The following is a 27,403-nucleotide window of genomic DNA, read 5'->3' as shown; positions in this document are numbered from 1 at the left end:
TTTTATATAACAACAGTACCTTAAATAACAAAATAATATGATTGTCATGTCGATTACATTTTAGTTCGTCATGATGGTTGAACATCAGAATGATTCTAAATAAACATTTTTTTATTAAATATTTGAATAATAAGTTCAAGTTTTGCTTTTTTGCCGTTAAAGGGGCATCACGGTGAAGTAACTGTATTTTTTGTCTGTTTTTCAAATACTACATAAACATATCAAGTGAGACTCCTTATGGAAAATAACGATCGGATTTGGCTGAAATAGATTCATAAAAATGATTAAATCTAAGAAAATCATCGGCATTTCTACCTGTCTGACCAACGTTTTGTTCAGGGATTTCGCTCTACTAGCGCATGCGCATAGCACACCATTTCTTTGTAAACTAAATGACTGGCCGTGTGAAGTAAGCGAAAGAAAAGTGTTTTAACCGTGTCAGCTACGAAACGAAAAGTTGCAAAATGGTCAAAAGATAGCCCAAGGAGTACGTTACGGAATCATTATTGCAGGTGGGCAGTATTCAAAGGAGAAAATAACTGCCCTTGCAGTTAGTACGGTGCATGTATTCTTCCGGATAGCCGGTTAATCTAATTACGTGCTACACCATAGTATTGAGATTAATGAATGGTATAAAGTATATTAACCCTGAATTCGATCGGGAACTTCATAAGTTGGAAACTTGATCATGTGATTCATTGATTTGCAATTGTTGTTTTTCAATCTTTTTTGCAAAACACCCCGCGCTTGATCGTTGGTAAAAATCTTTTCTGACAAATATGTCTCTATACGTGTTCTATACGACTCCTCAATCTTTTGCGAGATAGTAATTGATTTTGTATTAAAAATCAATTCAGTAAACTTTTCTTGTGTTATCTTGTCTGGACTATCCATAAACTGGCCTTTTTAGGGGCACCATCTGGTTTAAATATAAAGTGATATAGACGTCTAATTGTTAACGTAATTGAGCATGTCAGTGGAACAATGTTTATACATCAATATGATCCGGGCTGTAGACATATGTGACACGCCGAGAGCTTCATACGTGTACTCATACAACTTAAATACCTCAAGATAACTCGGTAATTTAGCCCCCTGAAATCCATCGTTTCTGATTGTACAATGTTGTTTTTCACGTCCAATCAATGTGTTGAGAATGCATTTTGTTTATAAAACTGTTTTACTTCACAATATAGCAGTACATTTTTATATATTGTGTTGCATAGATGATCACCAAATCTTGTATGTACCAGGTATATATAAATTGGTTTTTAATGCATATACTTTCTGTTGATATGTATATTAAATGTTCATTTTAGGGGAACTAAATGTGAAACCTGCACTTGGCGGGAAGGAGACTGATGTGAGACTAGTCATGAGAGGGAAAGTCTTTCCTGAAGGTGTTCTAGAAAGTGGTGATAAAGGCGAGGGACCTCCTCTGCCTACACTAGATGTAATTAAGCTCATATTGGTGATCTATCCAAACAAAGGAATGATGACATACTGTGTTTGAAATCTACTAATAGTGGATTTCAGTGACTATTCAGTCCATTTGTACTGGCCTAAGGACGGTCTTTCTGTGGCTGTACAAGTTTTCTAGGGGTTTCATCATGTCAAAGTGTTTACTGGATGTAGGAAGTGTGGCCAAAATGTGTAGTGATGTGATATGAGTATTGAAATTTTCCTTGGCCAATAAAATGATGGGAAAATTAACAAAACATAACTTGTTATTTATTATCTACAAAACCCCCCAGTATTGAATATAGAGATAATATAGTCTGTGCCTTAACTAAAATGCCTGTTTTGTTTTCTGAAAATGATGTTTAACAAATATTTGAGAAAAATAATCACTAAATAAAAACAGCGAGAATTTGAAGTCTTTCATTCAAATGAAAAATGGTACTGTTGGAACAAGTGACCTTATCAACCTCAAATATTTACATGGGGAAAGTCTGAGGCTAAGTATACCAGCATTTTCAACTAAAATAGCTGAAATATGTTGTTTCATATTGTTGTAAAATAAATAAAGTGTATCTTTAATTCCTGTACGAGTTTTGACCAATTTATCGCAAGAATATATACGCTAAAGTGTAATTAATCCGTAACACAGAAGGCCATGATTTTCTTGATTTTTTTCTTCGTTGCATTTTTAGATATAATCTCTTCAATACATGAAAAACTCGTTGAGCTTGGCATGACTCACATTCAAAGTGGCGACGTTAAAGACAGTGACCACGCTTGCAACGTCAAAACTTTATTTCATGTAAGGTCATTCCAAAACTCGCACAAATTAATTTCATGTATGTCATGGTCATTACAAAGTGGTATAGATTTGTGAATACTGATTCAAGTTTTTGCTGTAAGCATATTTTTGTCACAGCTATAACCGGAAGAAAACTGTAGAGATGTTAGTCTACAAAGTTCAAAAGTACAGAAGTATTATTTGTACCATGGTCATATATAACCCTATTTGTTTTACATTTCAGTATTTGTGTATGACTTAGTAACATATTTAATTATTTCCATTTAAATGCTCTGGCATTTCCCTTCACAATCATGCTTAAACTTCTGGAGTATGATCTTTAAAGTGGCGTCAAATCATCAAATATTGACAGACTAACATATTTTTTATATCATTTTGATCAGAAATGTCTCTAGATTTCGAAATCATAAAAATCACAAAATTGATTTCTTACTACTTAAGAACCCTAATCCCAGCCGGCGGCTCATATGTAGTGACCGCGTGATAAGGGCGAAACTAATACAGTATATACTAAGTGTTCCTTATTGTTTTATAATAATAGTTTCATTTGTATATGAAAACTTTATTTATTACATACTTACTAATAAATACGGGTTTTTTGTATATGCGATACGACACAATTGCTCTAACCCATATCAGCCCTCGCCGTATCACACCCCAAAACCCGTATCAGCCCGCAAAACCCATATCACACCCCTTTTGGGGAAAAAAATCGTTTTTCAATATTTCAAAAATTTAAATAAATCATAAGATAGTAGTTTTTATTAGTAAGTATGTAATAAACAGAATAAAACACGCCTTTTTCCATATCACACCCAGTATCAACCCTCGACCAATATCAGCCCTCGGGCCTTCGGCCCTTGGGCTGATATTGCAGTCTCGGGTTGATACTGGGTGTGATATGGAAAAAGGCATGTATTATTTTCTATATATACAATATATATATCAATATATATGCTTGTCTAACGTGAGTATTATGTATTAGTTTGACTCAAAGACGTTTGAGAAAAGGAGAGAAACAAGTACTTACCTTGAGACTTTGTAAGAATATTCTGTTTATAAATCTACCCGATCAAAACCACATGAATCAAGTCTCCGTAGATTTGAATGGTCAATGTAGTGTCTAAGCGATTAACGTATGCATGGAATACACGGAATTAAGGATGGGTGTGCCATTGAAATCCATAATTGTTGCATGCTTTGTAACACAAAACATTTAGACACTAGAAAATAAATAAAAAATGAAATTGTGCAAACATTTCATTCATAAAACACAATGAAATAAAAAAAAAAAAAAAATACCTCGCATATCCATTTCCTTGCACACTCAAAATTCAATGACAACACTCAACAAATTTCAAGTATTATATTTAATTAGACACTTTAACTAACATTTTATACCAATCCCATCAACGAAACAACATGTAATCACGTTATGAGACACTAATATAATAACCAAAAACGGGGACATATTTATACAACTACACTCATACATAGCAAAGTCGTAGTATTGTAAGATGTTCAGTACAATAAAATCACTGAAGAATAATAACTAACTCTGTTAAATGGTGGTAAATGGCAATGGCCAAATTTTTAACAAAGCATTGTTTAACAATTAACTTAAATTCATTTTGCAATAATCGGCTGAATTATTTCTTTTCTGTTAAGACTGCAATACATGGTTTGATGACGATCGGTATGTGTGGTAACATTGCATTAAACATTTAGGAAATTATTTCAAGGCCGCAAGTAAATGAACGAAATATACATCTTATCTGTCATTAAGCAAGACTAAGTACAATTAACTTAGGCATTTTATTTGTAAGTGGTAAAAGGAATTGACTTGTGAATGCAAGGTTGCGTCATTTTCAATAAAACCAATCAAAATAGTATATTATCAATAGGAAGGTGATGGATACTGTTTTGGGTTCACATCGTGGCCTTTGTCAGATGTAAATTATTTATTTCTAATACACTGTAACGAAGCAATCATGAGTAATGTATGTCCTTAATCATAAATGACACATAATTTGCCGATTGAAAAGAAACAATGGGACATCCCTTTAAGAGACAAATTATTATTACTTGTTGGCTTATATAGATACAAGTAGGCCTATGAAGTGGAACACTCATCCTTAAAGTTCACATTTTTTTTCAATAGAATGAGTTGACTCGGACTACATTATTAAGATATCGCATGTCATGCACTGTTTGTAAAGTACAAAACATCGCCTTTATTGCTGGTGACATCTGGTTTTCCTATCATTTGGTACGAAGCGTGCAAAATACACTATTAACACAGAAGAATTCAATGTTCTACTAAATACTATTTATAAAGAGTCTTCATAAAAATACCCTAAAAAGTCGTTCAGTGGATTTTTATTTCCAACATGATGACAACAGGTACAATTTGAACCTCAACAACATTCATTTTGTTATTGAGTATTAAAACAACTACAACAACCCAGGTGGAGTATGAAATGGTCCGGGTGGATGTTGCGGTATCTTTGCTATAACATTCAAGTGAGGTGACACTATAAATGATACCGTTGGAAGGACGGTCCAACTACAAACAGAACACAATACATCTCTAGCACACACGTAGGCATACACACATAAGGAGATATTAGTCAAGTGGTATAGGACAAGTATTTAGCGCATGATAAGGCAGCTCCTGCGAATTCCTCAAAATTTATTGATTAATGTATATGCTTATTGTATTAAGTGTATATATTACATATATATGTACTGTAGAGCGGTTTAAGGTAATTGAATAGTGTCACCATTTCTCAGTAGAATTTCTTCAAATTTTGTAGCTATATTGCTTTGGAGTAAAGAACATTTTCTGCTACAAAAACAATATAGATTGTCAGAATTTTAAGGATTTTAAATGGTATGTAAAAAAGAGTGAATTTTGAAGAAAAAAAATGAAAGACACAAGTTTTTGCAAAATAATGTCAATAAAAATGATAGTGCCATAGATAAGTATTGCATTAATGTATATCAATTTAATGAATGCTAAAATTGTGTAAAATTAATTATCTATAAACGATTAAAAATGTACATTATATAATAAAACCATATACACATAGTAATTGCATGTAAGAGTTATCTGTCCTGAAAAACTTCACAGTAGTGAAAAAGGTAGCCGCGCCGGTTTCCTGAAGTACAGAAAAATGGACACATGTGACTCATTGATAAAAATCAAGTGAATTAATGCCTGGATTGCTTTGAAATAATTTAATATTGAGAGAACACACTGTTCTGTCAATAATAAACACACAATATTCATCAGTTTAATATCAAACATTAGAATATGCGGAAATTGTGATACTGTCTCCCTACATTGGATTTTCAACTAGGGACGTACTTCCTATTTCCGTTTATCAATACACTCCTATGACCTTAAAGTGGGAAATTCCAGCAAGATAGGGCGATATGAAACGTAGCATATTATCATTATTATTTTTATTAAAGTGTTTAACGTCCTATCAACAGCTAAGGTCATTTGACAACGTGCCATCATGTGTGTTATGTAAACGTGCATGTGTGTAGGAAATACCGGAGCACATGTTTCGTACAAAGTGTGATACTGTTGGTCGATGACCTAAACTGTTTTTATATGTTACAAATGGCCTACACTTTCAGTGGTATGAAACTTAATCTACATATTTAGTGGTATTTTTAACATCGTCTATGCCTGTCGAATTCCTGTAGTGATATGTCTATCATGGTCTAAACCGGTATGTCTATCATTGTCCATACCTGCAGCGGAGTGGCATGCTAGTCGTGGAGTATTAATGTAGTGGTATTTGTTTCTATTATAGTCTTTACCTGTAGTTATATGTTTGACATTGCTTATGCCTGGAAAAATGTACACTATCATTAAATCCATCTATGAAATGGTTAGATCTTGTGTAAAATATGAGTCGGAGTTATCTACCTTTTTCAATGTCACAAACGGGCTTATGCAAGGGGAAGGGTTATCTCCCTTTTTTTTTTCTCTATATATCAATGATTTGGAAAATGAGTTGATCATGAAAACCACTGACTGTGTTGAATTAAGAGAAACATCGCTGTTTTTGAATATGTATGCGGACGATACTGTCTTTTTTCTGAGTCCATAGAAGGACTTCAGACTATGCTTGATACCTTGTATTACTATAGTACCAGATGGAATATAAAGGTCAATGTGGCCAAAAAGAAAAACGTTGTCTTTCGTAATGGCGGTAACCTTTCAAATAATAACAGATGGCATAACAATGGAAAAACCATTGAAATTGTTGAGTCCTTCAATTATCTGGGTGTAACATTGTTTTATAATGGAAAGTTTACCCAAACTCAGAATATTATTAGTCAGCAAGGTCGAAAATGTGTATACCGCATAACGAATATTTGTAATAACAATCTTTTTAACATTGAAACTAAATTATACGTATTTGATATTTATGTTTCAAGTGTATTAAACTACGGCTGTGAAATATGGGGATTCCATGCTGCCCCTGACTTAGAGAAAGTGCACATAGATTTTTGTAAGCGCTTACTTAATGTTAGAAGGTGTACTCCAAACAATATGTTGTACTCTGAACTTGGTAGATTACCACTTTGTATAATACGGAAAATGAGAATTATTAAGTATTGGTTTAACCAGAGACCTAAAGTAAAGGGACCGCCGACTCCCAGTGGCGGGAAAATATGTTACCGATTTCGCAGTGCCCTCACCGGGTGTCATACAATATCAAGGCCGATAACTCGTACCGTCTATTCGCCATTGGTAAACACTCGAGTGCTGTCGATAGAAATATTGTTAAGCATCGATTTCACACAACATGAATTAAACGAACTGTGTGAGGTATGTGTGTTATTCTAATATCATATTCCCACACCTGAAATAGAAAAAAAGCAATATCTAAAGCATTATTCGTGGTCAATAACATAATGTTCACGAAGCAGCCGAGTCGGATTTTTTCAGTTTTTAGTCTGTGGTTTCACTTTCACTTCACCGGTCAGGTGCCGTTCTGGTGATAACCTCTTGTGAGAACATTCGCCTATTTTGTATGTCAATACTTGTCCACAATATATTTGTAATCAATGTGCCTTGTATGTATACTATGCTATGTAGTGAGCTGCACCCTCATGTACAAGCTGACAAGTACACATGCCGTGATGATGATGGTTCCCTTGTTGATGATGGTTCCCTTGTTGACTCACTCTCTGGTTCCGGACAGCAATATAAATATCCTAAACCTTCTTGGACACGTCCCGTGTATACTTTAGGCCATGTTGCTTTATGTTTTCAAAAATAATCATAAGAATAAGAAAGCAAATATTAATAATCAGATTATTGTTTTTATTGCACATAATCTCATAAATTTATAATATGAAATTAACGGTAACAACTTAAATATAACATTTTTGTCTTCTCAATTATTTTTTATTACATACAGCTTCATACTCAGCCTCTCACAAACATGTGACATCATATAAAATTATAATAATGTAAACAAATGAGTCATTACAATAACAAGTACCGTGTCATTATTTGGAGTAGAAAGATATATTTTTTAAATTAAATAAAAACAATTAAATCACGACCACATGTTTACCTATATTACACTTGTCACCGTGCAGTGGATTCCACTAAAATTGCATACAGGTCTGTTAATAACTTAATAGTTTTTTTTCTTTAATTATTTTAACTTATTTGCATATTTTGGTGTATATTTCTGTTAATAACATATTTCTGTCAATAAAATATTTCTCTTAATTGCATATTTCTGTTAATAAATTCTTTTCGAGGAAAATATAATAAAATATAGATCTTAACAGCCAGTCAGTGTATTACGGTTAATTGCAAATTTCTCATACATTGGCATTATGTGGACTATCCAAAATAAGAAGAATTTTCTGGTTTTGGTGCTCGAGTCTACACAACAAAATTCACCTCTCTGTGCTGCAAATAGTCAAATGGTAATTTCAGATATTTTCCACCCGTACAGGGGCGGATCCAGAAATTTTGAAACGGGGGAAGGGGGCGAAGATTTGTATGTGTCACGGAGGGGGGCTGTAAGCAAATTAATATGGCATAAGTCGTTTTTTATGTACAAAAAAAATCCTGAACAAGGGGGGCAAATCCACCCTTGCCGTATAGTATATAATAAAAGATTTTAATATTATAATAATAATAATGGACGTTATTTACCCTCGGTTACCATCTTGAGCCATCAGCTCATTTTGAGAGATAGCCGAGCGGGAATAGTATTTACATTATTTACAGGAGACGGGGAATTTTATTATTTACACCTACACAGGGTTTTTTATGATGGAGGAAACAGAAGGACTGAGAAAACCATCATGTCACCAGAGAGATCTAGCAGGAAACTCTATAGACATACCAGGGCTCGAACCTAAACACTATATCGGTCTATTGCTCCATGGCGGTCACGCACCACTGAACTACCTTGTCCATGCATTATACCACCGAGCCACTGGGACACCCGAAATATTGACTTTTGAAAGTATACATAATTACATATCTGATAAGTGATTTATTAATTGACCTGTGAACAAATTCCTGGTCAGGTCTGTATAGTTGCACGTGAACCTTATTATCGCTAAAAGTCAATAATTGTACTATAATGTTGTATTTGCACAGAATTATAAATAACAACATTCCAATTACTTTCTACATGTATCTCTATTATGGCAGGAATTTGAATCAACCACTGATCCCGTCGACGACAGCTTGCCCAAAGAAAAAGCGAAAAACATAGTGAAAGTTGAACGTGACTTAGTAAAGAAAGTCATTAACCTCGTCATAGTGGACCCCATTATTCCTGACAGCATTAAGGAGACAATAAAATCTAGCAACCGTAATTATTACTGTATACTGGGAAACGTCTGCCCGGTATTAACTTTTGCCCACAATGGTGAACACAACACTAGGAGTAGCGTTTGACGACAAAGCAATATTTTATATATATATAGACGATGGCAGTGGGTAAAGAGGTATGGCGGAAAACTGCCCGTATTTCCCAAAGTCGGCATTTATGAAAACGGGGAAAAAAAATAAGGAGTAAAGCATTTCGGGTAGCAAAAATGCATACAAAAGATACAAAACCAATTGAATATGAATTTTGAAACTGCTGAGAAATTAGGTATTGCTAATATGATACTGCAAATATAGCCATATACACTATATCTATGAAAGTGATGGGGTTTCCCGGACTTAAAAAATACTTTCAACACTTTCCCATCCGAGGACCAACTTTTGAATAAACTTTTTGTGACCGTGATGTAATTTGCAAAAACAAATCGTATTACGGAAAAGTGGTCCTTCTTTGGGAAAGTGCTCAAAATAATGGAAAACAGGGGTGATCAAGTTTCTCTGAACTGCGACCGGTGTTTCTCGGGTTAGATAAGTTTGTAATTGCCAATATCTATATGTTCTATGTAGCCAAATGTGTAACGCAGTTTACTTGCGACTAGAAAATAAACGGTGCAGGTTCGATTCCTCCTTCAGTTTATTTTTTAAAATATTTAGGCATGTGATCATTTTCCTTAATAAGGCAATAGTGTTTTTTTTAAATCGATGGAACATTTTGTTTTCATTTTAATAACATACCTATTGATTTATCAGTTTTGTTAGTAATAATTTCTTTATTATTTAGTGCGACATACTTTTATCGAAGCATGTCAACAAATCCCTGTACACGTGTACAGTACAGCTACGCTTTGTAGGTAAGACTATTTTTGATGAAATTTATGAATTGTTTTACCCTCCAACTGGCAATAGTAATTATGTCAAGTGCTTAAACACCAACAAATAATGCCGAAATACCAAATATGTGGTCTGTTTACAATTATCTATTCTTAGACACGGGATTCCGATATTGCTACCTGTATAAAAAAAAATACCTGAGGACGCGTCATAACAGTGCACGGTTGGATGCGCGCACTAGCGTAACATAGCTTTGGGGAAATAGGCATAGCAACCCGCCATATCTCTTTAACACTGGGAAAAAAAAAAGGATTGTATCATCACTTATGTGAGGGCTTGTTTACTGCCGAGCGAACGTTTCCCCGTATACTAAAAGGTTCTTATTCAGTGACATTATTTAAATATTATAAATTTATACAATATTAAAAGAAAAAACAATCATTGTATTTTATTTTTATAATCCTAAGTTATTCATCAACAATTAAACAAATCATATTTTGATATTAAACCTAGACTTTTTCAATTATGTGATAGAAGGCAACTTGGCTCAAAATGGGCCGAACAAATGTGTATGCTGTCAGGGCTAAACCCCGAATCACACCGATTTACGGCTGCTATCAATGTTGACCGCCATTCTGCATCTTTGGGAAAGCCAAAGTAATTAATACACTGTCCTGTTTTCTTACTGGAGTTGGTACAACCGACCACACAACAGTGTTTGCCACCCATTGTTTTACCCCTGGAGCAAACCGGAAGTTGCTTTCTATACCACCCGGTGGGGGCGCTGCGAACATCGGGAAGCTCCTTGGTTGATTATAGAGCGTGACGTCATGGAGTCGGCGGTCCCGTTAATTTAGGTCTATGGTTGAAATTACTTGAAACAGATAACTGAATTTTGAAAGCCTTGTATAATGATATGTTGTCTGAAGTAAATACAAAGGCCAACTGGCTTAGTAATGTGAAATCAATGTTAATGTCTCTAGGTTTTGAATATGTTTGGTATGATCAGAAAGTTGTATGTAAGAATCAATTTATAATGGACGTTAAACTACGTACGTCTACGTGATATTTTTATACAAAATATGAACATTATTTTTGAAAACTCTACGAAATGTTTTTATATAGATGTCAGCCCGAGGTTAATTGTCTTCAGTATTATCTTTGTAAATCTTTTCCTGAATCTTGTATTTTAACCATTGCGAAATTTAGATTATCTTCACACGACCTTCGTATAGAAAGGGGCAGATATGAGAGAATACCTCGTAATGAAAGACTTTGTTTAAAGGACGAATTGCATTTTATTCTTGTTTGTCCATTTTACAACGAAGTAAGAACACAATACATTGACAGATATTACAGAATTAGACCGTCTATGTAAAAATTAATTAATTAACTTCCTGTTAGAAGTAAGAGGAAATTGAATAATCTTTCCAAATTTTTAATATCTGCTTCACAACTGAGATCAAATGAATAATTACACATATTGTCCATCCTCCATAATATGTCTGTATTGCTGTGTATCACTCACTCAATTTTGTAAAATGTATTGTAATGTTTATGCTGATTAGCCGAAAGGCTAAAGGCCAATAAACTAAACTAAACTAAGCCTGTAGTGGTGTATTGATCATGGTATATACCTGTAGTGGTATATTTAACGTGGACTATGCCGACAGTGGTAGTTTTATCATAGTCAATTTCTGTAGTGGTGTGTTAAATATTGACTTTATCTGAAGGAATATGTATCATTGTATAAACCTGTAGATATATGTTAAACATGGTCTCTACCGGTACTGGTGTGTCTATCATGGTCTGTACCGATACTGGTATGTCTATCATGGTCTCTACCGGTACTGGTATGTCTATCATGGTCTCTACCGGTACTGGTATGTCTATAATGATATCTACCGGTACTAGTGTGTCTATCATGGTATCTATCGGTACTAGTGTGTCTATCATGGTATTTACCGGTACTGGTATGTCTATCATGGTCTGTACCGGTTCTAGTGTGTCTATCATGATATCTACCAGTACTAGCGTGTCTATCAGGTCTCTACCGGTACTAGTGTGTCTATCGTGGTCTCTACCGGTACTGGTATGTCTATCATGGTCTCTACCGGTACTGGTATGTCTATAATGATATCTACCGGTACTAGTGTGTCTATCATGGTCTCTACCGGTTCTAGTGTGTCTATCATGGTATCTATCGGTACTAGTGTGTCTATCATGGTATCTACCGGTACTGGTATGTCTATCATGGTCTCTACCGGTACTGGTATGTCTATCATGGTCTCTACCGGTACTGGTATGTCTATCATGGTCTGTACCGGTACTGGTATGTCTATAATGATATCTCCCGGTACTAGTGTGTCTATCATGGTCTCTACCAGTACTAGTGTGTCTATGATGGTCTCTACCGGTACTGGTATGTATATCATGGTATCTACCAGTACTAGTGTGTCTATCATGGTATCTACCGGTACTAGTGTGTCTATCATGGTATCTATCGGTACTAGTGTGTCTATCATGGTATCTACCGGTACTGGTATGTCTATCATGGTCTGTACCGGTTCTAGTGTGTCTATCATGGTCTGTACCGGTACTGGTGTGTCTATCATGGTATCTACCGGTACTGGTATGTCTATCATGGTCTGTACCGGTACTGGTATCTCTATCATAGTCTTTACATGTAGTGATTTGTCTATCATTGTCTATACCTGTAGCGGAGTGGCATGTTTATCGTGGTCTATTAATGAGTTTGACCTATTTTCTATTATAGTCGTTACCTGTAGTAATATATTTTACCTGTAGTGATATATTGATCATGGTCTATACCGGTATTGGTATGTCTATCATGGTATCTACCGGTACTAGTGTGTCTATCATGGTCTCTACCAGTACTAGTGTGTCTATAATGATATCTACCGGTACTGGTATGTCTATCATGATATCTACCGGTACTAGTGTGTCTATCATGGTCTCTACCAGTACTAGTGTGTATATGATGGTCTCTACCGGTACTGGTATGTATATCATGGTCTCTACCAGTACTAGTGTGTCTATCATGGTATCTACCGGTACTAGTGTGTCTATGATGGTATCTACCGGTACTGGTATGTATATCATGGAATCTACCGGTACTAGTGTGTCTATCATGGCATCTACCGGTACTAGTGTGTCTATCCTGGTATCTACCGGTACTAGTGTGTCTATCATTGTATCTACCGGTACTGGTATGTATATCATGGAATCTACCGGTACTAGTGTGTCTATCATGGTATCTACCGGTACTGGTGTGTCTATCATGGTCTGTACCGGTTCTAGTCTGTCTATCATGGTATCTACCGGTACTGGTATGTTTATCATGGTCTGTACCAGTACTGGTATCTCTATCATAGTCTTTACATGTAGTGATTTGTCTATCATTGTCTATACCTGTAGCGGAGTGGCATGTTTATCATGGTCTATTAATGAATTTGACCTATTTTCTATTATAGTCGTTACCTGTAGTAATATATTTTACCTGTAGTGATATATTGATCATGGCCTATACCGGTATTGGTATGTCTGTCATGGTCTATACCTGTAGTGGCATCCTTATCTGGTCTATTAATGTAGTGGTATTTGTATTATAGTCTTTACCTGTAGTAATATGTTTGACATTGTTTATACCTGTAGCGGTATATTGATAATGGTCTATACCTATAGTGGCATCCTTATCGTGGTCTATTAATGTAGTTGTATTTGTATTATAGTCTTTACCTGTAGTAATATGTTTGACATTGTTTATACCTGTAGTGATACATTTATTCATGATATATACCTGAAGTGGTATGTTAGCCGTGGAATATGCCGGTAGTTGGATGACAATAATAGTATATATCTATACTAGTATTTTTATCATAGTATGTAGCTGTAGTGGTGTGTTAAATATTGACTTTATCTGAAGGAATATGTATCATTGTATCAATCTGTAGAGATATGTTAAACATGGTCTCTACCGGTACTGGTGTGTCTATCATGGTCTCTACCGGTACTAGTGTGTCTATCATGGTCTCTACCGGTACTGGTATGTCTATCATGGTCTCTACCGGTACTGATATGTCTATCAAGGTATCTATCGGTACTAGTGTGTCTATCATGGTCTGTACCGGTACTGGTATGTCTATCATGATATCTCCCGGTACTAGTGTGTCTATCATGGTCTCTACCGGTACTGGTATGTCTATCATGGTCTCTACCAGTACTAGCGTGTCTATCATGGTATCTACCGGTACTAGTGTGTCTATCATGGTCTCTTCCAGTACTAGCGTGTCTATCATGATATCTACCAGTACTAGTGTGTCTATCATGGTCTCTACCAGTACTAGCGTGTCTATCATGGTATCTACCGGTACTAGTGTGTCTATCATGATCTCTACCAGTACTAGCGTGTCTATCATGATATCTACCGGTACTGGTATCTACTGGTATCTCTATCATAGTCTTTACATGTAGTGATTTGTCTATCATTGTCTATACCTGTAGCGGAGTGGCATGTTTATCATGGTCTATTAATGAATTCGACCTATTTTCTATTATAGTCGTTACCTGTAGTAATATATTTTACCTGTAGTGATATATTAATCATGGTCTATACCGGTATTGGTATGTCTATAATGGTCTATACCTGTAGTGGCATCCTTATCGTGGTCTATTAATGTAGTTGTATTTGTATTATAGTCTTTACCTGTAGTAATATGTTTGACATTGTTTATACCTGTAGTGATACATTTATTCATGATATATACCTGAAGTGGTATGTTAGCCGTGGAATATGCCGGTAGTTGGATGACAATAATAGTATATATCTATACTAGTATTTTTATCATAGTATGTAGCTGTAGTTGTACGTTAATCATTGTCTTAATCTGAAATGGTTTGTTTATCATTGTCTTAACCTGCAAATGGGCGGATTGGTTGAGTGTTTAACACTTCGGCCTTCCACGCAGGCGGCCGGGGTTCGATCCCCGAAGTCGTCGCGCGCATGGAATATCAGAGAAAGTGTTTTGCTCCTGCCCACACAACTCCAACAACCCAGGGGGAGTATAAAATGTTCTGGGTTGGATGTTGCGGTATCTGTGATGTAGCATTCAAGTGAGGTGGCACTATAAAAGATGTCGTTGGAAGTACGGTCCCACTACAAACAGAACACAATACATCTCCAGCACACACGCAGGCATATACACATAGGGAGATATTAGCCAGGTGGCATAGGACTAGTAGTTAGCGCCTGATAAGGCAGCAACTGCGAATTCCTCAACAATTGTATATCATAATTGTATTAATTGTATATCTATGTACTGTAAAGCGCTTTAGAGTGGCTTATGTTAGCTAAATAGGGCGCTATATCAAATGTTCTTTATTAAATGGTATGTCTATCAAGGTGTATATCTGTAGTAGTGTGTTTAAAATAAAGTGAATGTAACATATAGTTATAGTTCAGTATGGTCTTTGTTAGAACTGAAAATGGTATAAATATAAATGAACTATATTTTTAACCATCTCTCTGACGGAAAAAGAACAGACGTTTGAAGAAGACATATTGTTAGAATGATGAAGTGGACGGATGAATGTATTTAATAGTCACTAAAATGATATGCACGCTACATACTATTATAGGATTAAACATGACTCGTACTGTTTGTAACACTGTCTACGTGACAGGGGTTAAAGGTTATAATAACACAATTTGATTTGTTTTGATATCTAACTTTCGACGTGCATGTAAATTTACAACCGAGGTTATTTTTCTGAATTCGGAACAAATCTGATACAAGAGTCATGGACGTAAAGGGAAAGTTTTACCGAATTTCTTTACAATGTATTTCGTACCAAACACCCCTGCGGTAAATAGTAAAAGTTGTACGATTATCTCGATTAGGTATAGATAGCAAAACCAGATGAGACCAAACTGCTTCATCAGAAAGCTTATAAATAATGGATTTAGTGCACTACCTATCATAGCACTTACAAAAAAGAGGGACGATATTTTCCCTGTCACCATGGCAACGTACTCGTTTGTCCAGCTTAACAGGAGGGCAAATACACAGGAATTAGAGAAGCCAAACAGAGATACAAAAACCTAAACACCACTGTCCAACAGGTGTAATGACATGAACAGGAGTCCCAGGATAGACAGGAACATCAAAGTCAAATTAACCGCTAGACATACTAACGTGTTCAAATATTTTTCAAACGTTATTGAAATGAAACGAGCTCCAAGTACAAACAAAAAAAAGGTTGTCGAAATATAACCTCCCTCCTTTTTCGTCCAATGAAAATGTTCTACGCAATAGGACGAAAGCAACCCTATAAAGGTGTCAACAATAGCATTATGTACGAGAAATATTGTACTAATGATCAACAGCATCACAACTTTAGTTGATTTCGGTAAATTCCTTGCCTTCATATCAGTATCTGCTGAAATAATGCGACTTTTATTTTTTATGTCATATTTCAAATATGCAATAACGAATAATGAAGCAACTATAAGTGAAAGACCCCCGGTGAGAGAGAATGGAATGTATATATTTGACTGTGGGGAAGACGCATAATCTCGTAGGTTTGTTGCATTGTTGTCATGTGTCTTGTTTATTTCCGTTTTGTTTAGTAGGTAGGACGATGTAACCAAGGACGAGGAGGACGTATTTTTTAATCCTTCATCTTTAAGCTCAATTAAGAAGGGTGCCACAACCAGAGGGGCAATAACACTTCCAACGGCGAAAACGAAATTTAATCCAAGAACAACCACTCGGCCTTCTTGTTTCCATACTTGTAATACTTCAGCATTTCCTCCTGCAATGCAATAACAAAGAGCTCAGAAAGGAAACAATAGGAATACAATGACCTGGGCAAGACAAAAGATATAGTTAAATTGATAAGAATATGTATTTTGTGAGAGTGCATGAAATATTTATATGACGCAGGAACAAACATGTATTACTTTAAAGTAATGTCTTATGTAAGACTTCTACTCTGCACATACAATATATACAGGTATATACAGTTTTCTTCTACAACCACTATCGGTTTCCTCGCTCCCAACTCATTGGATTAACCTGCTGGAAGTTGGTTAACATTTGTTACCAATTAGTTGGTAGCACACTGGACGTCAATTTGTTGGTTGATCTTCTAAATGTGACGTCAAGTAGCAATGCCTTGCGATGTAATCTCCCATTGTGATGTTATGATTCCCCGATCAGAATCAGAAAAAATGTATTCCCAAGAGAAACAAATGATTTTCTAGATACGATATCTGGACGTCATGGGAGGTTGATTATCATGTTGTCTAACTCTCGTTAAATAGTTCTTAAACTTAAGAGAGACAATCGTTAAACATCGTATCTTTAAACATTAGAATATCAACTAACTCGAATTTAGTTGAAGCAGCATAACCAACTATCACTAGTATGTTTGCTCAATGTGCGTTGTCTATACAGTCAATGTAAATCAGATCGACCGAAATGTGGTTTGGTTTGGTTTTATATTGTTTAACGTCCTATAAACAGCTAAGGTCATTAAAGGACGTGCCTCCATGTGTGTGGTGTAAGCGTTCATGCGTGTATGTCTTGCGGCGAAGAGTAGGGTGGTATAGTTCCCTCATTGTGAAAGCGCGAATCTGATGTGGACTTTAAAGTGCTATCTCACTGAAATACCATGCCGAAGGCACCCAGCACAGCATTCTGCTCGGACACATAATACTGACAACAGGTGAACCAGTTGTTGTCATTTCTCCAGATTTCAAAATGAGTTAGTTACTTGGTTGAAAAGTACAAATGAAGATTACTCAGATAGTAAGCAGTTATATTGCAGTTATTTGACATTTATAGGCATTTTTGACCCAGCTTTCTATATGACTCAGTGTAATCCGCTTTAAAAGTAAATACTGTAAATAAAAGATAAAATGTGATCTTTTCATATTTCTGGTAACGATATTAAAGTAGAAACATTTTTGTTCTCTTCTCAAATTCAGTAAATTTACAGTTTTGTATTGTTTCATTGACAAATATCAAAGAAAATTGAGATTTTTATCCTTTTGGTAATATTTTGTATGTCTTTTACGGTAGACTATCCGAGTTACATACGTTTTAATAGTAATGTGGTGTTATGACAAATGATATAAATATTGTTTTTATTGTGGGACACATATCATCACGTATTCCTGATTTGTTTGAGTTAATCAGTTCAAATTGATATTTTATTCCTAACTCAGTAATAAGATGCTAGATGTCTCAAAGGTAGTTTCTATTTGTTTAATTTAAAATATTCCCACGTAATTTAACCCTTGCCTTGTCTATTAAATAATACCAAAGACGTGTTTTAAGTGCCTTTCGTTTGCCACTTACCTGTATCTATAATTCCTTGCATCAGTCCAACAATTAAGTAAGTAGGTAACATAGCCTCGATCATCACACACCATGGCACTGTAGCGATGGCAACACCCATTATAATGAGTGCCACGCTAAACATCAACTTCCGGTTTACGCGAGTGTATATAAATCCTTGAACAAATGAACCAAGTGTATACTACGAAAATAGTTGTCATGATCCACGAACCCTGCTCGAGATCAGTTCCACTGATCATCCTTAAATCAATATAAGAGGGACCAAATTGACTTTTCCTCCACCCCTACAATACATAAAAGAGGTAATTTAACGGGTATCTTTGCTACATAAAATATGATATTGTTTAAAGATATTGACATGCGCCGAAGACAAACTTTTCGATAGAGCACTCTCTGTGGCCACAGGTCTTACTCTCGACCGGAATGCATCTCAATTGTAGGTAAAATAGGACAAATTCTACCACAATCTTAATGATGTTTTTTTATGTACAGCATACAATTTAATTAATGAGTATGGAAAATTAGTACATGTAAGTAAAATGTTTAGTTCAAATATACGAATTTACTTACGATAATGAAAAACGATATGTATACCCATATGGTACAGGCAACCTTTTCGTTGAATTTCTGGTCAGTCCGGTATCTTCGCCATATATTCTGAACACGTTTGGGGATATACCAGTAGCCCCTGTTCGACTCCTCGCTTGCGGGATGTCCGATTACTGTACAATGCATCATATCCCCAGTAGGACTCGCTTGCCTATTTTCTTCAACTGGTACCTCCAAGTCAGTTATACTTTTAATTATCAAAGTTAATGATATTCAGTTAAAAGTTTTGTTTGAGTTTGGAGGTTAACGTCACTGCAAGGGTCATAATCAGACGGATGCATAGCGAGACACCACCGCAAAAAGAAAGTGTATAGGAAAAAAGGAATTAGACGAGAAAGATAGGAAGAAGATTCCAAGTGTTTAAGGAGGCAGTAGTTCAAACTATTTTGGTCTCATCCATGTCCTCTTGGTTGAAGGCATTGCAGAAAACCCATTACGCCTGTTACGATACACATGTAGCGAGATATATAATACTGGTTTCGTTAATGTCAGGGAGGCAATACACCAATATACCCTGCCTCCTGCACACACACAATTACGCATACACAAAACCAAGAAGGCACGTCCTTAAACGACACAGTTAAGCTGCTGATAGGATGTAAACGAAATAAACCAAACCCAGGACAACAATCAACACATGATTCAATATAAACAATAAATTGGTTCATTATATACTGAATTTCTTTCTTAATTTCTGCTCTTGGTTTTGTTTTTGTTTTGTTTAACGTCTTGTAAATGGCTAACGTCATTTAAGGTCGTGCCTCTATTAGTGTATGTGGTTTGGTGAAAGATAAATTCATCTGCGAATCTCGGTTAGTTCTACATGTAATACAGTGTACTTGTTTGCTCAATAATTATCAGTTGTTGAAAAAAATATGTTTTGAAAATAAACAAATCATATATATGTATGAATATTAAATTCTATCATCTTCTTAAACGATCAGATTGTCTTTATGTCAATAAAGTGTTTTTTAATAACAAACAGCACGACCTTCTCGGCCGGTTAATCTTTATTTTCATCAAGGATCCTTTTTCAATTTGTGCTTCTGAGATATTAGATTTTATGTATGATTTAATCATGCATATGATACCACGAATCCCGCTTCATTAAAACAATAACATTCAGGTTACCTCTGGTGCAGGGATGGTTTCAATATTAAATGATACTACTAAGAAGGCTAAATAATCAGTTAATTAAAAAAATGATTTCTTTCCAATCTTCCACATATTTGGTTTTAATATTAAATGAATACCCCTTGTATTTTTTTTTTATAGAGTAAGAGAAAATATAACCGGAAAACAAAGAATAAAAGAAAAATTACGTTAATTAGTTAAGTATGTACGTAATAGCTATCGTCTTAAGTGGAGGAATAAATCGCTTATTAAAATCAGGGCCTGTGCAACGCTGTGCATACTGTGCTGCAAAGCGGCAGAGTCCATGTATTCAAGTGCAGTCGGTGCCCCTGCTAAAATACTGATCGAGATCTCAAAAATGTTTCAATGTTGCAGTTGTCAACAGCCCGATACTCTAAGTAACATGTCAGTCAGTGTAACAATATTATGGTGAGTGACATGAGGCACAATATTTATATACAGTTAATGAAAATAACACACATCAAGACATCCCATGGCAATTACGCAAAACAAGTACAATGGATTAGTTAATGGTTTACTGGGTTTCACGCCCTATCAACAGTAGAGGTTAATACGTACTCGCTTCATTGTTCGTTGTGTTTGTGTGTATGTGTAATATACATCATTATTGCTGAAAAATAATTGTCCAGTAACGACAGGTTTGGTTTTAGTTCATAATAAAACGTATATTACATATTAATGGCTAATTCCTCTACTAGTCAAATAATGAGTATGAAATGTAGCCTCGTTTGTGTTTAATTTATCCATAGCGTCCAAGGTCTTCTAAAGGTACAGATTTTAAATATTTTCATAATTAACACACACACGTTGGAAACAAATCAGCAATCAATTCAAAAGACTTATTATATTGTTTACATTTGAAATCAAGAACCTAAAACCAGTTGGTTTTTTAACATTTTTCAGTGTGAAACTATACTAAGGAGTTTCAAGATCCAACTTTTCCATTCTTCATCCCGGATGAAATAATAAACATTGGTTATTTATTCTAAAAGACTATTTTTTTTTTATAAAAGTTAGGTGTTTTAACATTGTTTCTTATGATCCGTCGACAGTTTATGTCATTCAGGGCCAAACAACACTGAAAATAAACGTTTACGAAAAGGATCTGTATTTATTGGTTTCATAAGATTAAACGTCCTAATCAACAGCTAGGTATGTATGTACTGTATGCATCTATGTGTGCTGGAGTCAGGGTACGTGTGTGTGTGTATCTCCTCGCGATAGCTTGGATATGATGCCGAATTAAAAGTGCTATCTCACTGAAACACAATGCAAAAGTCATGCCGTTCACAATTGCAACCGGTCACATTATACTGACAACTGGAAAACCAGTTGTGATTACCCTTAAGTTTGAAGTTAAACCGGGAATAACAACTACCGGTTTAAGCACCTTGATATGTCCCGGCCTTGGGATTGGTCCGATCGCCCAACCCACTTAGGCGAACGTTTAACACCAACGCCAAAATTAAGTAGATCAAACTTAAACAAAAAGTTAAAATGATGTAAAAAATATAGCAGACGGATTGGTTGTACAATATGGCATTACCTATTTCCAAACAGATTAAATGAATGCAATTAATCATATATGAATATCACAAAAGCAGTTTTAATTGTTGTTCTATGTTATAGAATGTTCCAAGCATTTGTTGAAAGTCAGGACACTCGCATACATTACATGCATAACGGCCCATCAACAAAGAAGAGGTCATTAGGGCCACAAAATGGTAGACATAACAAACTAAAAAATTAAATAAATGGTAAAAGAGGAACGTCAACTTGAATATTTATGATTCGAATGTTTGGCTCATGTTTTACGTAGATGGTTCCTGACACGCTATGCACTGAGGCTTGATTTCAAGTTTCAATAAATATGAACACTAACAATTACCAGACTACTGTACACTATCTAGTGTGTCCCACAGTGAATAAATGGGGAACGGAAAAGTGGCACGAAAAAGTGCGCATTGGACCAAATATGGCACATTGGACCTAAAGGCATATTAGGCCAAAAAGGATATTTTAGTTGGCCGCTAATAAAAGTGCCTTTTAGCCTTGAATTAGATAAATAAACTGAGCACTTAATTAGCCGTTAATTAAGGTGCCCTCGTTGGCCTGACCTCGTATTATACCTATAAGGGCACTTAATTAGCCGTTAATTAAAGTGCTCTTTTTGGCCTCACATTAGACCAATAGGGGCACTTAACTAGAGTGCCCTCTTTGATCTAATGTGCACTTTTTTCTTCCACTTATTTGGCAGACGCAATATATGTTTTAACAGCTCTGCTTGACTGCAAATAGCATCTATTTTCTTTCTTATAACCACCTTAGTTTAGGAGTGAAAGTCTTAACTGCTTCTGATATCCCCTAGGGCTCTGACCCTGGTTTACTTGCTGCTTCAAAAAACAAGATAATTTGCCTACTGTAATTTGAAGTCATTATGTAGGGCCTGTGTATTACAGTCTTTCACTGACCAGGGCCACCCCTGCAGGTGGGTGATCCGCAAAATATACACCTGCTGTTACCCACTACATTTAGGTGGCCACTATTGTGGGAACCCCCTGCATACTTTGGGATTTGCTTTGGTGTTCACTATTTGGGGACACAAAAGCGACCAAAACAAATCTGCTGCGCCCATTGCAATAGTTTGGATCTTTATCTTTCTTTCCACTTCTAACTACCTTTTATTTCCAAGCGCCTTGCTTGGCAACACCTAACATTGGGCTTGAATGTTGAGCGTTCGCCCTGGTGAGAAAGGCAATGTGTTCTGTCCCCAGGCCAGGAAATCCCAAAGTCTTTGGCAGTTGTTATTCTCTGCTTAACGTTAAGCATTTAGGGGGAAAGTACCAACTGGTTCACCCGTTGTCAGTATAATGTGACCCGGCGGAATGCTGTGCCTGGTGCCTCCAGGATGGCATCTCAATGAGATAGGATTATAAAGTCAGCATCAGATCCACGCTATCACAAGGAGGCAAGCACACCAACATACACTGTCTCCTGCACATACACACGCAAGCATGCATATACTACACACATTGAGGCATGTCCTTAAATGAACTTAGCTGTTATCAGGACGTTAAAGAAAATTAAACAAAACCACAACCAAACAGACCAGGGCAGTGGTTGGGAGGGAACGGGGAAGCAAACATGTTGTCAGTACACTTTTTTTTCAAAGGGCCAGAGAAAAAAAGGCATAGCGTGGCGCCATGCTCGGGCTTGTAGGAGACACTAATATCACATGATCATAAAGGTTACAGGTCAGTGATTTGATTGCCTTGTTTTGCAGCAGAAGAAAGGCTGCTTCCTCTTTTTCCAAAATGATGTAGATAGAGGCTGCTGTTACATTCAGACAGAAAGTTCCATAGACTGTTTGATGAAAAGAGCCTTAATTTGATTTCTTCAAATCAAATTGAAATAAATATCAGTATAAAGTCATATATTATACAATCAATGACCGATAGTGTCCTAAATAAAGTTTATTTATTATCATCATTGAGGAACTGCTCTTTATAAAAAAAATAACTGAGACTGGGGAAAATAGCGGTGAAGGTTTACTTTTGATTTCATCATAAGCACAGTCAGCTTCTAGGAAATTGTCCTCTCGCGACTGCGCATAGGCCATACCTACATTACACATGGCTTCATTTTGCGTAAGGAAGACCAGCCTTAGTATCATGCATGCGATCAACCATTTACAGTCAAACACTTTATGATTGAATGCGCTGATTTCAAACAAAAACGTGACAGATGTAATGATGTACCTTCTATGAAAAGATTATTCGATACAGTTTCTGTGCAATTAATATATGACTATTTACACTCTATTGATCTTTACAATAAGATATAATATATTGTGCAGTCAATTTGTTCGATATTGATGTATTTCATTAATCATAGTTTTACTTTTTACACAAACAATGTACGTTTTAAACGTGTTGCAACATTTCAAGACCGACTGGTCCCTTTATCAAGCTATGACTGAGTGAGCGATTAGTGTTATTTACCTATACAACGATGTGATGAAATTGTATATCTTACATGTCACTCGACCCGAGACGTCTCTCTTTTACAAACATTGGCCATGCGTTACATAGCTAAATAGTTTCATCTTAGCCTGTTTAAGTATGCGGATCACGGAAAGTACTCATTTACTGTATCATTAGGTTTATCCTACGTGCTTCTTATATGTTATCCCATAAACTGAACTCAAACAACAAATAAAAGAACTTCCCATTATCATACGATTGAGTTCATGTTATCATAGATCGACTTTTCTAGACACGCTGACTGTAAAAAATAATCGCATGATGACACATGCCAATCTGTCGTCCGTATTACACATGTGCCAAGGGGCACAATCGGATCTCACACTTTAACATTACTGCCAAATAAACTGTCAGGAAGACAATTATCTCAAGAATGACTGTAGAAGGGTTTGCAATCTTCAACCGCGGGCCCTATAATGCAATTCTTACGAACAGAACTTTTTCTTTGACCTAATACCGACTTATCGACAAATTGCTCCCTCTCTTGTGATACGAAATACCTTCTGCATATTTGTTTTCAATGTTCTACGTGACTCTGGTGGCTATATGCTCTAGTAATTCATCCACACATTTGGCTTAATTAATTGTTGAATGTTCGCCCATGTGAGGAGGGCAAAGGGTTCTGTCCCCAGTCCGGGACATACCAAAGTCCTTAATATGGTAGTTGTTATTCCCTGCTTAGCGTTCAGCATTTTGGTAATAGCAAGAACTGGTTCACCCGTTGTCAGTATAATTGTCCGGGCGGGATGCTGTGCTGGATACTTTCGGCATGGTACAAGTATTTCAGTAATATAGCACTATAAAGACGTCATCAGATCCGCGCTATCATAAGGAGGCAATTACACCAACACGAAGGCACGTCCTTAATGACCTTAGGTGTTTAAACGACGTCAAACATGATAAAACCAAACTAAATCAACTAGCTGAATTATATTAATTATCATGCGAACGATATATGCATAAACTGTATGTACATTTAAAAAGACATTAAACAATATTGGCACTTACCTCAAAATCATCACACCAGTTTCCCCGTAACGATGCAATTAAATTTCCTTTTTTTGCCAGTGTTTCTTGAAGGCCGCTTAGTGCCCGGCAAAACGTACTTAGCTGAACACGCTTTAAAATCTTCTACGCATCGGTATGTATCATGTTCCTCATTTTACATACATACATACAAAAATGCTGTAAAAAATATCTTAAAGTCAAACGTTACGTTTAAGTTAACCATCATATAACATCATTGTGCACCACAGTAAATAGTGGTTTCCTAGGTTTATATGACACCAACACAGGTATCGTATGTATCGTATACATACTTTATACATTATCCTTTATAAATGATGTGCTGCTACATGACTCCTTAAAACGAACAAAATAGAAAAATCACATATTTGTATCACCCAAATAGGTCAGCAGGGGTCAATTTGCAGCTGATTATTTCAATTTATTACGGCATTGTTTTTGTTTTTTGTTTTTTTGAGAAGTGCAACCTAATATCACATTATTATAAGGGTGTCTGAAATGATTGAGAAACATTGAGGTTGTGTAATGATGTATCGCTCGCACCAGGTCGAAATTGGGTGACGGTGTTAATGCAATACTGAAAATTTCCCACTCCGGTTACAAAGTGTCAAAAGAACAATGAAAAAGATGAATGAAAATAATCGGTCGTGATTCTTGACTTTGTTACAAATAGTTTTTGACATATCGTTTTGTAATGCGGTCGTGATACCGGTTTGAATGAAAGATGAAGTCTTATGAGAATTTAGTCGTAGTTCGAGCGTTGATTAGAAAACTGTACTTGCTTTTGGGTTTGCTAGATATTATTTACATAACCACAACAAATTTAACATTATAAAACTAGCACACGTGTAAAAAAAACACCAAAAAAACCCAACGAAGCCTTTTGTTGAAACAAAACAAGTTAATTATGAAACATCAATATTTCATTTTGAAGATATATACCACCAAAATTATCAAATTATGAAAACATGTTTATTGATAATGTTAACTTAGATGTAAAAAGAAAGTATGTGTCAATTGTGTAAACACTTAAAGGGATAATTTAGTGAAGTTAGTTTTTGTCAAAAACCACAAAATTCTTCATGACTAGATAGTTTGATACTCCTTATGAGCAATTCATGTCGAGAAATTGGCATGAGACAATGTTTTCTTGGCGTTTTAATCAGTATTGGAGACATCCTTAGCTGTACAGCCGTACGTTTTAGCGGCAGCTGTCGGCGAGTGTGTAACTTACAAAAATGTCATTCCAGCCGAGGAGTAAAGGTAACTTCTCGCTTTATTTACCTAGCCTCTGTCGAAAACAAGTACATGCATTTATTCTGAATCAAAATCATTTTCCAACAGCATATAAAAAATCGTTATAAATGAGTGATCTATTTTACTTTTAAACCTATTGATATCGTACTTTCTGCGGTTTGAAACCTCTCTCAGTATATCCATGCTCTAACTGAACCTGTTTGTTTTAATTCAAATCCAAATGTGAACAGAAATATCTGATTAAAGTATATGTTATGATACTTATAATTCTTACTTGCGATTTACTGTGTAAATTCAAGAATGTGTTATATGCCAACTCGGACTCATAGCCAACACTAAGTTGTCGGTCGACAGCGTAGTGCTGTACATGTTTACTTCTCACTGAAAAGCCCTGATATTGCGCTCTTTTGGGCGTAGTGATTTTTATCACGCCTTTCCCAAAACATTAAACTGACAACACTGGACGTTGGCTTCGGGTCATGTCATTATCAACTACTTAGACTTTCGTTAGGAAATATACATTTTCAGTATCAACTCGATTTGTAGGCTGTCATTTGACTAAAAAGCCCCTTTAAGATTCACCACAGATGTTTATAATACACGAAACAGTAAACTGATATCAACTGCGGAGATGTGAATGTTTCACCGAGTACGCGTGTTCAGTTGCACAAGATTTTACATTGAAAGGAATCTGAGGAGCCGATCAGAAGTCAGGAACAAGTTAAAAACGAAAGCAAATCATTGATCAGTCTATGCATTTTGAAGGCCTTTAATATCCAAACAACAAAGGAAACAACCCATTCTAGTATTGTACATGATTTACTATAAGCATATATAAGCATACAAAATGCTCAATTTAGGTTACATAACGAACTCACATGAATAGCTGTCGGAATGTTAATGGCATTCAGAATATGCTCAAAACCCTTGTTTTAACGACTATATC

General features: G+C 35.7%; 1 protein-coding gene across 1 annotated transcript; it reads right to left on the bottom strand.

The window, feature by feature from the left end:
- Positions 1-12,025: 12,025 nt before the first annotated feature.
- Positions 12,026-12,658, bottom strand: LOC110464323. Its single transcript, XM_021519499.1, has one exon. The coding sequence runs from the start codon at positions 12,656-12,658 to the stop codon at positions 12,026-12,028; it is 633 nt and encodes a 210-aa protein (XP_021375174.1).
- Between the last annotated feature and the right edge of the window lie 14,745 nt (positions 12,659-27,403).

Source organism: Mizuhopecten yessoensis, unplaced genomic scaffold, assembly GCF_002113885.1.
Source record: "Mizuhopecten yessoensis strain PY_sf001 unplaced genomic scaffold, ASM211388v2 scaffold10985, whole genome shotgun sequence".
Taxonomy (NCBI): domain Eukaryota; kingdom Metazoa; phylum Mollusca; class Bivalvia; order Pectinida; family Pectinidae; genus Mizuhopecten; species Mizuhopecten yessoensis.
The sequence above is the reverse complement of the archived record's forward strand: the minus strand, read 5'-3'. Positions and strand labels throughout refer to the sequence as shown.